At 37.5% G+C, this 15,381-nt stretch overlaps 1 protein-coding gene across 6 annotated transcripts in view; it reads right to left on the bottom strand.

The window, feature by feature from the left end:
• Nucleotides 1-15,381, bottom strand: part of TASP1 (taspase 1) — an 82,224-nt gene that overhangs the window by 39,662 nt on the left and 27,181 nt on the right. For all 6 annotated transcript variants that reach the window (XR_004239161.1, XM_032103656.1, XM_032103660.1 and 3 more), the window contains 3 exons: nucleotides 11,384-11,490; nucleotides 4,400-4,519; nucleotides 3,293-3,371 (listed from right to left, as the gene is read on the bottom strand). Coding sequence is in view for 5 of the 6 variants with exons in the window: in XM_032103656.1 (XP_031959547.1) it covers nucleotides 3,293-3,371; nucleotides 4,400-4,519; nucleotides 11,384-11,490 (306 nt within the window). In the remaining variant the exon portion in view is untranslated. The remainder of the gene's footprint in view (nucleotides 1-3,292; nucleotides 3,372-4,399; nucleotides 4,520-11,383; nucleotides 11,491-15,381) is intronic.

Here is a 15,381-nt window from a genome sequence, read left to right as displayed (position 1 = left end):
GCCTCCGTGATGCACACTTAAGAATAGGAAACCCCAAGGCAGAGTCTCTCTCTCTCTCTTGTTTCCGGTGCTGGGACAGGTGGCTGCGGGCCCTGTGTGCGGGCCAGCGGGCCCAGCCCAGGCCCTGCTCGGGCCAGGCCAGGCCGGGCCACGGCCACCCTGGAGCCAACGGGCCCTGTTCCACCCGCAGAACCCCCCACAGCCCTGCTGTGGGCAGCGGGAGCAGCTTGGCTCCCCCCCTCCACTTCGATAAGCCACATTCCAGCTGCAAGGCCTAGGTGAGATTAACCCTTTTGTTGCTGTGAAAACCTGAGGGAAGAGAGAGAGGAGATGCTTAAAGCTGAAATTCTGTTGTAAAGCTATGATATATCCTAGTACCCATTGTAATCTCATGAAGGCATGGGGGGTGGAGCATTCAACTTTTGAGCAAAAGCACCTGTGCTGAGATAGGCAGATGCTGAAGCAGCTGCAATTTGATGAGAAGTTTGAACAGGGAGAGATGGAAGCGATGAGGACTTTTGCTCCAAATGGAAAAGGAGAAAACCTCAGTTCCTAGAGATGCTCCCAGAGATAGTCCTAAAGATGAAGATGAGGAGGACCCTTTGCTCCCAGGGAAGGAGAAGGGCCTCTGTCCTTCGAGATGAAAATGCTCCCAGAGATGGGTGAAGAGAACTTTTGTTTCTGAACAGCTCAACCTTAAAATTGTACCCCAGTAACTCAAGATTGGACCCTCGAAAGCAGTTGTGGGAAAAGCTGCAAGTCGGGGAAGGGACTCTCACATGATGCGAGCAGAGAACCAACACAGACGGCTGTCTCGTTGTGATAATTTCTCCATAGCATTGACAAGAGAGACTCCTCTTCCTAAATGGACTGAACAAGGTTATTATGGAAGTGATAAACAGACTGAACATCTCAAGGGTTGTCTTTTTACATTGTCAGTGGGAGAAGGGAGAAAGGTGGGGGGAGAAGAAGAGTTCTGAAGGTGCAGTATGATTTTATTTTTTCTTTTTCCCTCTTTTAGGTCTGTTAATAAACTTCTTTATATTCTTTCAGTATTCTTTATATTCTTTGGTGCCTGCTTTGCTTTTCTCCTAATTCTTATCTCACACAAGGTAAATAGTAATGAGTATTTTGGACCAAACCACTACAACAGGCTAGTCGGGTTTTAGTTACATCAAGCAACAGTGGTGATATTCTGTTAAGAAGCACTGTCCATCCTGGAGCTTTCCAAATCAAGGCATCTTCTAGAGTTTACACAATACCTTTACTTTCTAAAAATGTAACAATGATATATTTTAATGCATTATTCTCTTGCTCAGCCATGGTAGTTTCACCTGAATATTTGCAGATGTTTACGCCCCCATTCCCATCTCCTGTTGTGATCCAGCCAAGCTGTTTCATTCTTTCAACTTTTCCTACAACTTAATTTTTCCATCCCTTTACTCCTTAATTAAATTCATGGTTCACATTGTTGGATGTTCATATTTTAAACAAGAGTCAGGCATCAATATGTTTTAGAACTGCACTAAACATAAAGTACATTATAAAATAAAACATTATGAGCTTCTGAAATGGAAAAAAGAATGGTATTGATTACAGAAGAGTTCTCACTTCCTGTAAACATTTCTATCTCCCTCTCTCTCACAGACATACACACGCTTACTTTAAAGGAAAACCAGAAACAAGAGTTCAATTAAACACCACTAGTCTGAATTCAAATCAGTGAATGAACAGATGGCCAAGCTTCACAGCCGCCAGCAGGCCACTCCAATTAACTGGGACTGGGATCAGGGTAATGTCATGGAAGCTAGATGTTTTGAACCAAACAAGTATCCATAAATGTGTGTTTGTGACAGTTAAAAATAGCATAAAATTGAAGCACTTAGCACTGTATAAAAGTGGTACCAGCAAAAAGAGAGAAGGCTCCTATTTCAGGCCATCATTAAATCTACTCATCTCCTGTAACTGCACCAGGATGTTTGTCAGTACTCACATAGACTTCAAATCCAGCTGACTTTGCAAAGAACTAAATAAAGTTGTCCTTCTCAGCTTTTCCACAAACAATGTCTAATATTGGACTTATGGTCACTAATTAATATGGTCCCCAATATTTACATATATTCGGTTACATAGGTAAGCATTTATTAAATTAAAACCAATATGGTGTCCCTTGTGCAAGAACATCTACTGACACTCCTGCATTCAGTAGAATCCTCCCTTGAGTACCAAAAAGGACATCTGCTATTACTGACATTGAACTTAAGGGTGAACATCTACAGAAATTTTCAACAGTTCAAGACAGACGTGAATACAGAGGAAATAAAAGCAACACAGGATATTCCTGATGCTCTTCAGCCTCTATCAACCCCCCCCCCCCACTTCTGCATCATCTAACTCTGCATTGCTCATGGGATATAGCTGACATTACCTAAATTTCACCTCTCCCTGTACTGAATGCTGATAACTCTGCCCACTGAGCAGTGGGATATACCTTAAATTTGCAACCTGACATAAGCACTTATGAAAAAGTGTTACGAATAGTTTTTCTGATTGAGGCTGTTCATACAACTAGGGGAAGAAAAAAAAAAGTAAAAGCAACTCCTACATAACTTCACCTTAAGACTTTTGTGTTCTGCAAGGCATCAAATGAACACAATACTTCTCTGTGTCCAGGACCCTGAGCCTTCCAAAGAGAACAAAAGCTCTCTTAATTCTTACACTGCTTTCACAATTGCTGAATGAATATTTTCTGATACACTTATTCCAGTATTTTGGTTTTCCCTTTTCCCCTTCCCTTCAGAAGGAAAAGAGAGATGAAGAACAAATTCACCTAAATACTCATTTGAAATAGTAATTAAAAGTTTTGGAGGGAAATACACTGCATGTAGCGTTTTTGTATCCAAAGGACCCTCTGATTATCTTAGTCCTTTACACAAGGCTTCCATTCCCAGAGGTATTCTGCATTTAATACAATACTGGGCTGATAAGCACTTTTTCACAGCAGGACAGGTTCCTTAACATCTAACAAATACAGCACGTCCTTTCAGTGCAATACAAAACAGGATAAAAATTCCCATGGTTGCTAATTAAGTAAAAAGAGCAATATGAGCAACCAACAAGAGATCAATCCATGGATTTAAAGACTATATTGACACACACACACACATATATATGCAAATAAATGACAGAAATTTAGAATATGGTCTGGAAATAATGTTGGTATTTTAAATTTGCAAGCTAATTACAGAGAAAGATAGCAACTTCATTAAATATTTATAAAAGTAGTAAATACCTGAAGTACTCACAGCAGTGGAATAAGGGTTATGAGCTCCTGTATTTTCAGCCCAGCAGCCACAACCATAAAGAGCTGCCTAAGGAAAGAAGCACATTGTTCATAAATTTTAAATGTATGAGATTTTTGGTTTATTCCCTTTCCTTAAAAAAAGAAAAATGAAAATACAAAAACAACCTCAAACCAACAACAATAACAAAAAAAGAAACGCAAGAAAAATCCAAGTATTAATACAAAAGATAAATAAGAATATCATAACCATATTGTAATTCTACTCCATTTTGCTACATCCTTTTACTATTCTTGAGATCTGAGTGTTTGTCACAGACACAGTATTCTAGCCTAGCTTAACATAAAATGAGGGTAGAGATAACCCTGTTCATATAAAGTCTCTTTCACTCTGCTATTCAAAAAAAAATCCTAAATACATTTCAAAAGAGAACTGCTTTTTGCACAGTGGCTATTCAAAAAAAAAAATTCTAAATACATTTCAAAAGAAAACTGCTTTTTGCACAGTGGCAAATGTCAACCAAAAATACAGCTGTACAGCAATGGAGTATAAATTTCTGCTGCACCTCAAAATTTCCTAACAACAATAAGGTGACACATCATAAATATATCATTATTATTAACATTAATAATAAATAGAACTGTATATCATTTAAAAACAATCATAATTATAAATAACACATCATAAATATCTGATGTGTTCTTTTATTACTTTTGTCCCTTCCTCCAATTCACAAGATCATTTAAAAATTAATTAGGACAGCTTCCCTAAATATTGAGAGGAATCTTATTTTAAGACTCTAAGCATTTAAGAGACCATTTGTGGTATTAAGGAGGTATTTAAGCCCAAGAAATTAACTTGTTGATATCTCTGGCAAAAGGTAACTCACCACAGACCAATGTCTTACCTATCACTGTTTTATCACACTGATGGAGGACACTAAGAACACTTGCATATCAGTGCAGTGAAAATGCCTTCAGCATTTAACAGGAAGGAAGGGAGAACAGAAGTTTGCTGTCACAGCTCCTGCTTGATACCACACCTGCTTGTGACACTGAACAATCACTCCCAACTGAAAAAAAAAGTACAATAATCACCTGACCAACTCTTCCAGGATGCTTCAGTGCTAAACCTCCACTGGAGACAGCAGCAGCAACATTTCCTTCTTGGTCAACAACAACTGCACCAACTGTATCCAGTGTTCCTGAGTCGTTCTCCTGCAGGACACACAAACAGAAAAAAAACCTAGTAAAAATAGTATATTAAAGTCAGATCATACCTTAGGAGTGTGCAGTGATAGGCCTAGCAACAAAATGGATTTGTTATCATGCACTTGTATCCAGTGTGCTGCCATAAATCTGCCCAAAATGCTCTTTTGCCTCAGACAGGGCTTAATAAAACTTCTCCAGTAACAAGAAGGTAATAAACATCTCAGAACTCATCCAATGCTTAGATCACCTGCTTTTACTCACAGAAGTGCCAAAAGTCATGTTTTCTTAGTGGTTGCCACCTGTCCACTAAGAAATGATGTGGCATCAGTTGCTGAATCAAAAAGCCTTTCCTAAAAGACTCAAGATGGCATTTTCATAGGCTCTGATCTTTAAAGATGTGTGACTAAAAAAAAAGAAATTAAAACAAAATTTAAAAAAACCGACCAAAAACAAAACAAACCCAAAACAAACCAACAACAAAAAAACAAAAGCAAAAAGTAAAACCAAACAAAAAAATTAAAACAAACAAACAAACCACAAAAAAAAACACACCAAAAAATCAATAAGCAGTTTACCAGGTAAAGAGAAAATACTGATATTATGACCAAGGCAATAAATAAAAGCCTCAAGAAAAATCTCCCCTAGGACAGATTCTTTCTGCCAGACTTGTTCTCAGTTCAGGAATCTTTAGTGGAGGAAGCAATTTACTCTTTGCTCCCTGTAACTAGAGGGTAACTAGAAAAGCATCCTTACTTCCATGACTTCTGAGGTAGATTTACTCCCCCAAGTGCATGGATCTTTCTTTATGTCCTTCCCCCCCTCCTTAATACACCACATTAAGTCCCTCTTAGAGAAGGAGCAGTTCTCCCCTCTCTGCCCAGGCTTGCCCTAGATTCCCCTCTCTGCAGAACCCAGGACAAGGCACTCAGACCTCATGCTTCACCACACACACAGCATGCAGTGTACAGAAAATAAAATGAATAAGCAAAATTGGTCCATCATCCATCACATATTCCAGAGATGCACACTGCTGCTGCACAAGCCTCAAGCCTCTTATACAGACTTACCCAGTGAAATAATGCCAAAGGTTATTAAGTTTTTCATATAAATGTGAATTTTCTGGACTAGAATTCAGAGGGAGGAATTAAAAAAATATATACACCTAACTATTCAACTTCAAATTATCAAGTTCCCATCATCAATTAAAATTTCCATGGGCATACTATGTCACTTATCAAGCAGGATTTTTAGTACTGCAATGCTGATGATACTCTGTCCACACTTAATTTAATAGAGAACACTTGGGTTAATTCTGTGTCAGTCTTAAAAGGAAAAACACGCAGTGCAGCACTATCATGTTCTACAGTACTTTTCAAGCAACTGGAACTCCTAGGCAGGAGTTTCATCCTTGGCTTTCACCCAGAGAAACAGTAAATTTCTTCTCTGCACCCACACCTAGATGTTCCTTAGCATCTACAATCAGAAGCTGGCACCGACCATACTTAATATTAAAACAAATGGACAGATGTCCCAACAATAAAGGAGAGTAACTGCTTAAAGACAGAGAGGGGTGAAAAGTTAGAGATCCACGGTCTCAAGTGCACTGGGAAGAAGAGTAAGTTGAAAATCAGAAGAAGGAAGGATCAGGGAGCATAGGAAAAGTAGAAACAAAAGGAGTTTTGATGAGAGGAGCGAAGGGGATAAGAAAAGAGCCAGCTCCCTTCCAAGTTGTAAAGATGAAAGAAAATCAAGGAACCCTTTTTTAACATCTCATATGCAAAAGTACTTTCCAACTCCCAGGACTCCCAGACACACCCTGAGCTAATACTAACCCAGTTCAAACAATACAATTCAGTGGTTTGAAAAGACCTTAAGCAGCAGAACAGGCTGCTCACTGGAGGTGCAGATTCCATCTTCGGAGGTTTCCAAAATCAGGCTGGACAAAGCTCTTCCCAACATGAATTCTCTTATGATTTCTATGTAGAGAAGAACTACTAATGATACAGGTGTTGCTGTCTACCCCCTGCCCCCTTTCATCAAAGGAAATTATACCCACAACAAAAAACTCAATTAATAAACAACTACAGGTATAAAAATCAAGCCTGTCAAAGTTAGGAAATACCAGAATTAAGGCCACCTGAACAATCTTAATTCATATTAAATCAAGCATTTAGGGCTCCTAAAATGAACAGAAATACATGTTAGAGGAACAAGGTTCAGTATGGGTCAGTAAGTTTTTAGTATCATCTAACAGCTTAGAAAAAATATTTGCAGCCTTCTTTGCAGCATCTGTAAAACTCTCTGCTCAATCTGCCATCCATTTCCACATAGCTCACATGCATAAGTACTTGCCTTCAGTAACTAAATTACTAACTCCTTTTTTAAAAAGGTATTTTAATCAAAACCCACAAGCACTAACAAGTATACGTTGTATGGAAAACTTCCTTCATCATTATTTCACTTCAAAGAAGACCTATTTCCTATCAGTATTTGTTGTTAATTCAGTGGTGCTCTGTTTCCTTTGACTTACTTTATTTTTAAATGGGGCAACTTAGAGGCTGGAAATCTTTTCTAAGGAAGGCATTGCCAAGGGAAGGTTAAGTTGGCCCACACAACCTTCTGAAGGAAATCTGTATCACTGAAGCAAAGGAATTCTGTGTTTTTCTTCTTGGTAATATAAATTTGGTGTCAGGGGGGCAGTTTGTGATAAGAAAGAGTCACTGATATATAGGTGATGCTGTATTTATCCTTACTCAGCAAACTGAAAACCAGTGATGACCAGTTCTAATCCATATCCAATGGGAAAAATACATTGTCAGTATTTCTGTGTATGTGAACTGTACTGACAATGATTTCCAGTAAATAAAGAGCTCATCGCAATTTAACAAAGGACCTTCCTGTAATCTCCCTACAGAAAAGCATCATGTGCCTGAGGAGCCACAGCAAGACTACACCTGCTAAAAGACTTTCAGTGTCACACATTTCATCTCTTCAAATCATATGAATATTGAAAACTAGAGGATTCTGTCCAGTTAGTATCAGGACAATAAAAACAAGTATGTTAAACACTACAATTCACAAAGTATAAAACAAGCCCAAACTTTATACAGGTCCTACAGGGACTAAACAAGATCCAGCTTGCTTGTCCTTATCTTTCTATTGATTAATTTAGCTACTTAAATTTTAAAATTTTGCAGGTTCCAAAGGAAACTTGGTGATATCTGTTACCAAAGTCTGTATGTGACTTCAGCTAGGAATTTATACTTGTCCACAGCAAAAGCAGTTTGGCATTTTAACCATGTAGTATTACAATCTAAATGTAATCTATTATGTAGTTAATATTTTGCATGGAAACAACTGAAAGTCAGTCCTCACATTATTTAATTTGCACCTTGCAACAGGAAAGGAAATTAATTTATTAAACCATAGTCCAAATAATCAAAATTTTGCTAAGAGCTTGTACACAAAACAGGAAGAAGTTCATCTGCACAAATGCAGAGTTCTATCAGGCATTTTTTAAAACCCCTCCTTCCCTCATGCACATGGAAAAATTGTAAATATTCATCACTACAAGCCCCTAAGGAAGCAATTAGCAGTTTAGGAGAGCTCTACCCAGTGCCCACTGAAAGATTCTACACGCAGGGCCTTTTCCCTCTCCACTTGAGATGGTTTTGAAATGCCATGAAAAGTAATTACCACTAATTCTCATCTCTGAGTATAACTGACAAAATACAAAATTAATCAGATTGAAACAATTAACATTTATATGCTATTACCCAGCTATCTAATTATACAAAGCTCGATGAACAACCCCAGCCTTCCCAGTTTAACAGTTGTTTGGTGCGTAAAAAAGAACATTTTGTTTGATCTTCATGTGCAAGATGAGGAAATTATTCTATACTGTATTTCCACAGAAAATTTTTGTTTTGTTTTGGCTTTAACTAGAATGGATGAAAATCATTTAGGTTTCTTTTCCCGTATTAAATGGATTTTGAAGTATAGTTTTGAGATCTTTAAGGTATTATTACACCACTTCCACACAAATGTGGGATGGAAAATTTATTACTTTAAGGAAATTTCCAAACTGAAAGACTAAATAAGACAGACACTAGGATGGCCATAGTTGACTGCTACACTTACAATTACCCAAACATAGACAAAAATATTTTTTAAATATGTTCAATCTTAATACAGTAACTGAGGAACATGGAACTTGATTCCACACATAGAATTCCAACTGGTGTACACATATGGGGGTACCTGTGTTAAACTAGATAAAATCCAAGCCAGTTTTAATAAAACTCAAACTAAATAATGTTATTTATGGAGTTAAATACCTAGACTATAAAATACTAACTTATAAACACTAATCAATTAAAAAAAATAATGGGTACTGGGGATTCTTAGTTTCACTTATTCAAATCAAGAAGAGGACAACTTTTTACAGATATGCTGAGATCACTTGTAAAAGTTTGTAATAGCAGAAGACAAAATTAAAATTAGGGCTTTTAGCCAAACTCTGCTAAGCTATTTTCAATGCCAATTTCCTCTGGTAAAAGACAGACTAACAGTAAGCAGACAAATGTTTACTTCTGATATTTACTGGTGCTTGAGGGGAGAACTTGAGAATGGCATCTGGCTGAATGAACACATCAGTCACCCCCCAGGAGTATGTTTAGTTAATTTTGTTTGTGTGTGAATTATTTCTTAGCTATGTAAATCAGTAAGACTCTACAACTTAAAAAAGACTGAAGTTTTACACCTTCAAAATTTGGTGAAGTTATTCATGGATCTCCCTGTGTGCAAACCCTCTGCAAATCCCGCATTGGGTGAACAATGAAAAATACAGCAAAGAGAAAACTCCATTTACTCAGGTAATAAAAGTCCTTTAGTAAGTTACACTGCCACGTTTTTCCATACAAACTTTGACAAATTTAAACAGCCTGATTCTTTTTGAGGTTGGTATAATTACATTTTTATTGAAAACTAATTTTTAAGCTTGTATTTTTCTTTTTAGCTGGTGACATTTATCAGTAGCTCAGACTTCCAAGTAATTTCAGTCTGTTTTGGTCTGCAATACTATCTCTTCACACTGGTCAACTAGTACTGATCCCATTCAACCTCACCTTTGCTAACATCCTTTCTACCTTGCTCTCCCCACAGCCTGCAGCACTGGCAACAGAGGCACATAAGCTGAGCTGCAGCACTGAGTTGAAGTGGGTGAGTCAAACCAGACAATAAACCAGTTCTGAAGTCCTGCTGAAAGGAATGGTCTGCAGCTCCAGAGAAGCTGATAAAAAAGTTACATGAGTATTTATCAGTTAAAATAACTTTGACAAGAAGATTAAATTCTAGTTATTCAAGTATTTAAATGGTTTTAAACCAATTATTTGAAAACCTTTTATGAGAGCACAGCTTTGACAGTGTGAGTTTTAGGGCAACAAATCACATGCCTCATCCTTGCTAAATGACCCTTTTCTACTAGCCTGGGGAGAAATGTTCAACTTCTTTTTTTCTGTAAGAATTTGATTTTGCATTTCTATTTCATTTTGAAAAATTACTTTGAAAACCTTACTTCCTGTAAGGCTGCAATTATCTTCCACTCTTTGGATAGCATGAGAATTCCATATTGAGAGCATGGGTTGGTATTCACCCTTGCTCCATAGACAGGATGTGCCCTGACAGCTGACAAAACCAGCATGTTGCTACTGGATTACTTACCAGGGAGAAGAGCTCTATTTGATCACCTCCTTTACCTACCACCACTGGCCTTTGGGAATCTCCCACAAGCGCTGCACAGGACTCTGGAGCCCTTGAAATTTCAAATTGCAGGTCGGTAAGCTCATGCATTGGCATATGTTTCAAGCATTGACTTGCCCCTTATTACGTGACCAGCAATACTGCACAGAGACCCCTCCTCCCTCAGGTACACTTTCACGCTCTCAGTTTCACAAGGAGGTAACTGAAGTCCTGTAAACGGGAAAAGTTCTGAAATGAACAACTAACTTCCATGGCTCCCCCATCCTTAATTTCTTCACAGGTCTTAGCTCCTTGAAAAAAACAAAAATTAGCACCTTGCTAGACAAAACTTCTTATCTAAGAACACAGAAGTAAATTGCCTAATTTATCACTGTTTGCGTTTGCAGACTACAGAGAATATACTTTTTCTAACAATTCTCTGGGATTTATACCTTATTTATATCAATATATGTAACTACACAGTGGTCAGACAGCTTAGCAAAGCAAAGAGAAATGGCCAATCCAAAGGTCCCAAATAAAGCACAGGCATTTAATTTAATGAGCTATACTTTGATATTCAACAGTAAGCACAAATACTGTGAATGACATTCTCATAGGTAACAAAAGCTCTACATTCAAAACTAAGAATGAGGGGAACAGAGGGAATCCTGGTAGTTTTGTAGCACAAGTAATATGGGCCAGGTCAATGCCAGATGCATGCACAGATGCACATGTTTACCTACCTGATATTTCAAATTTCACCAATTCCAGTTCCATAATGCAGTGCGCTCAGGAAACATTAAAAAGTGGGAAACAGTGACAGAGATCCCAAGCTAAAGAAAATGTTTTGGTAAATAATTATCTGTTTGTGTTTACATTTGTCATATTTCCAGTTCAAAATGAACAAAATATTTTTCTTAGCACAAACAAGATATAAAGTGATGGTTTGGTTTTCCAATAGCAAGGCAGAAAGTTTTAACTGCACTAAGTTATTATATCATCTAAACATACTAAGATGGACAAAGAGAACAGGCTTCTGAGCCTACATCAGTCTTATCATATAAGACATGAAATTTATTAGCAATCAGCTGTAACTTTAGGGTGACAGAAGAATTTGAAACAAGAGCTAACCTTTTCATTTGATTGTCTTCTTTTCTTTAGTTGAATGAGATCTGTTTCCACCTTTTCGGCCAACTCCAGCTTCCTCTTGTTCCTCTTAAAAGCTGCTAAACTAAACCCTATAAAAATAGTTCAAAAGCATGTAACTAAGTAAAATTTATTTAATTTAAACAAATATTGATAAGTTGACATTTTGAAGGACACATCCCCCACTTCTTTACTGATGCAAAAAGCATCAGTAAAAAGCCAAAAACTAAGTATTCAAGTTTCAGTACAAGATGTGCACATCGTTTCCTACATTAAAAAGTTCTACGACTGTTCAGCAACGGTGATGAGTAAAATATCTGGTAGAAACACATTGTGAACACATGGAAGCTGGTCTAAATATCTTTGGCAAAGAAGCAGCACTGCACAGAAGAGTACAGAATAAGTAGCTTGTGTTAAATTGGTTTTGACTGCCGACAAGTAAATAGATACCATGTGAGCTCATTTTGATAGCCATAAAATTAGGCTACTATTTTATTACCTTAATCACATATCTGTATGTTTACCCATATATTTAAAGCCACACACAAGTCCAGCAGTAGTTTCTGCTTCATAACCCAACATAGTCTAAAGACCACCTAGATCTCAAGCAGCCAAACATCTACTTTCCACATCTAAGCCCCACATTCAGAAAGGAAGCACTCACTAAAGTGGACTAAAAGATAAAATTCTTATGCTTAAAAGACCAAAATAACATGTTCCCATTTTAGAACTTCCAGTTCACGAACAAATTGCAGATATTGACATATTTAGTTTAAATTAGTTTTGACTCAGTATCATCCCCAGGCTGTTTTAGCATCCTCTGTAAAATGTAAAGAGGTGGTGAGAAAACGTCTTTTGTCACTTGTTTAACCACACCAAATCAAGCAATTGGGAGAATAGACAAATTTGAATTTTTTACTGACACAAGTCACAAACTCAATGGAACCTAAAAAGCATAGATTTTTCTATAAACTTCAAAAAATGAAATTTAAATGAAATTCTGAATATAGCTACATCACTATTATTCAGAAGACTGGAACAGCTGCATGAAGTCTAGTAATAAACTCAATATTGCAGAGCCCATGGAACACAGAGCTTTCATTTACAATTCCCACAAGGTACACGGACAGTCAGCATTTTACTTTGAAACTTCTCCATGCAGGTGTCTTTTAATCATGTTTTTAAGTATATAAAACTGCACCTTAAACTACACACAGTTAGTTATTCAAGTATGTAACTCAAAAAGTAATGAGAACGCTAGCATTTCTCTCCAAAAACCTAATGAATACCAGTTTTTAAAAAATGCAAACACATATTAATCTGCCATCACCAAGAAAGGAATTCCTTCTACTATATAGAGCTGATTAAGGCAGCTACTTAGGACAACACATTTCTGTGTTTGAAATGAGGACCTGAACAGGTTCCTCACTTCAGAATCAAATGTTCGCAGTGTCCTGAAACCTTCTGCAGTATTTCCATGTTCACCAGTTCAAATACATGCACAAAGATCACATCAAACATAGAGAAAACATGGACTAGTTCCAAGCTGCCCTGCCAGCTGCACAGAGTGCTGCTATATGGCCTCTCAGCATCTCCACTCCACCTATACCTTGGTAGCATATTTATCCTGCCATTTTTCCACAACACACAGAATTCTCCAAGCTTGAGAGATATTTCATTCACTCAAGACTGCAGTCCCTAGCTAAGAAATTAATTTTCAGAGGTTACCCTGTGCTTTAAGACTGTCTTTTCAAAACAAGAAAAAACCTGAAGATTTAGTCTGAATGCTCTGTTAACATTAACAATTTCTCTGCATTGTTAATTCAAAGTGCTATTGGTAAGTTGTGAAATACAGGGCAGAAAACATGTCATTATTAACAAAGACATACAGATACCTTGGGCCATGTCAGACAGACAGATGAAGGCAGCTTTCTAGTAACATCTAATGATGTAGGTTGGAAGGGATATTAGGAGGTTGTGTAGGCCAACCTCCTAAAAAAACCAAATTCAATTTAAAAGGACTTGTCCGGTTGTGAATATTTTCAATGATGGAGATTTCAGAGCTCCTCTGGGCCTCTGTTTCAATGTTTGATCAACCTCAGGTTTAAATAAATACGGTATTAATTCATACTCTCCGGTTTTGTTCAGTGTACCATGAAACATCATACCTTTCCATACTGTGAGGGAATGTCAGTCTAGTCAGACATTCCCTAAAAGGGAAATTCTTGTGCTCAGGCTACGTTCAACTTCAGAATAGTTATCAGGATTAACTTTAATCTGAAAGGTGAAGATTTTGTTTTAGCAAGGACTGATGAATAACAGCCTTTCATTATTTAAGGAAAATAATTACTAGCTGTAATTATCAGTTCCTCTTACCAGGACAAGCCAGATAATACCTCCAAAATGACCAAATAACCATGAAATAAAGGACCAGGTTACAACTCAAAACCTGGCAATTTTCTCCTTTGATAGCTTTATGCCCAACTTCAGTTAAAAATAAAGTGTTTTGAATCTTAAATTTGATTTTTTTTTTCTCCCCAGAATAAGGGAATAAAGACTAAAGCAAGTGAAAGGCTGCCTGCCCTCAGTTTATTCCTGCCTTTGTGATGTTCTATCTACATAAAACCACTATGAATGCCATTAAAATGAGCAGTACTCTCATTGCTTCATCTTGGTCTCCTAGTGACAAAAGAAACTGAAAAACACAAGTGAGCTTCAACTACACATATGAAAGACGAAATTAAGAGTTTTCTGAAAACAACCTCTAAGTTTGGTCCTTGACAAAGAACATATTAAAACATTAAATTAAAACATTAAATTAAAACATTTCACAAACTAAAATACAATCCAGCATTCAAATGTGCTTGGTTAACAACACACACACAACATGGAAAAACAACCCACAGAAAATTTATTTTGAAAATAAGCACTATAGGCAGAAAAAAACCACCTATAAACAATTTGAGTTCATAGTTCACACTAAATCTAAAACAAAACCCGAACTTTGCAGTGCAAGGACACTAAGAAATTTCATTTGTCCTTAATGACAGTATAAAAACCACTCTCACCTTCTCCAACAAGACATTGTATTACAAGCTTGAGAAAAGGAAAAGGGTCACAACACAGTGATGAAGACAGACATGTTTTCCTAAAACAAATGCATCAGCCTGATGGTGCCTGGGTCAAGGTGAAAGGGAAGTAAGAAAGGCAGAGCTTACTGACTGGGGAGGAAGCTAGAAAGAGAGGTAAGAGAGCTGATGGAACTTTAGCTTGAAAAATTTTTGGATCACAGCCCAGAGGTATTGTTGTTGAAATCTATGGAAAGGTATTTAGCAAAACATCCTTTGATTTCATTCAAGAATTTAAAAGTTTAGATATAATTCCAACAAGTGCTTTCAGATAAAATCCGTGGCAATTACTACCCTACCCAGTAACTGCATATACACTCCACATCATGCTTACAAGAATTGAGAATTGAGTCTTGGGAGCCACAGAGTACAACCAGCCCATCTGTTCTGCTCCCTCATTTATGCACCTACTGGCATAAATAAAACCTCCTCAGAGCTGCTGGGAGGAAGGAAAAAAAAGAAAAAAGCCCCACAGCTTTACGAAATGACTGTTCATGTTTAAACGCCACTCTCAGGCCTCATCCAGACTAAAGACTTAATGACTGACAACAGTGGCACATCAGAACTAAAATATTATAAATAGATCCAACCTCATTTACAGTACTTATCACACGTCCCTGCCTTGCAGCATGGGGTGCCTCTTCTGGAACAAATAATCTTCAAGACCTGGAAACACCTTCCAAATCCTCCACATTCCCCCTTCAACCCCTGAGGTACCAACGGGAGCAGCCCACATGTACTCTGCAATTTGGGTGTAACTGTGCCAGACAGTGGAAGCACTGGTGCAATACTTGGTCAGGGCAGAGTTGAGACAAGTGTAGGGGTTTGCCTGGGAGAAGGTTCAGTGTCTGAGCA

This window comes from Corvus moneduloides, chromosome 3 (assembly GCF_009650955.1).
Source record: "Corvus moneduloides isolate bCorMon1 chromosome 3, bCorMon1.pri, whole genome shotgun sequence".
Lineage (NCBI taxonomy): Eukaryota > Metazoa > Chordata > Aves > Passeriformes > Corvidae > Corvus > Corvus moneduloides.
The sequence above is the reverse complement of the archived record's forward strand: the minus strand, read 5'-3'. Positions and strand labels throughout refer to the sequence as shown.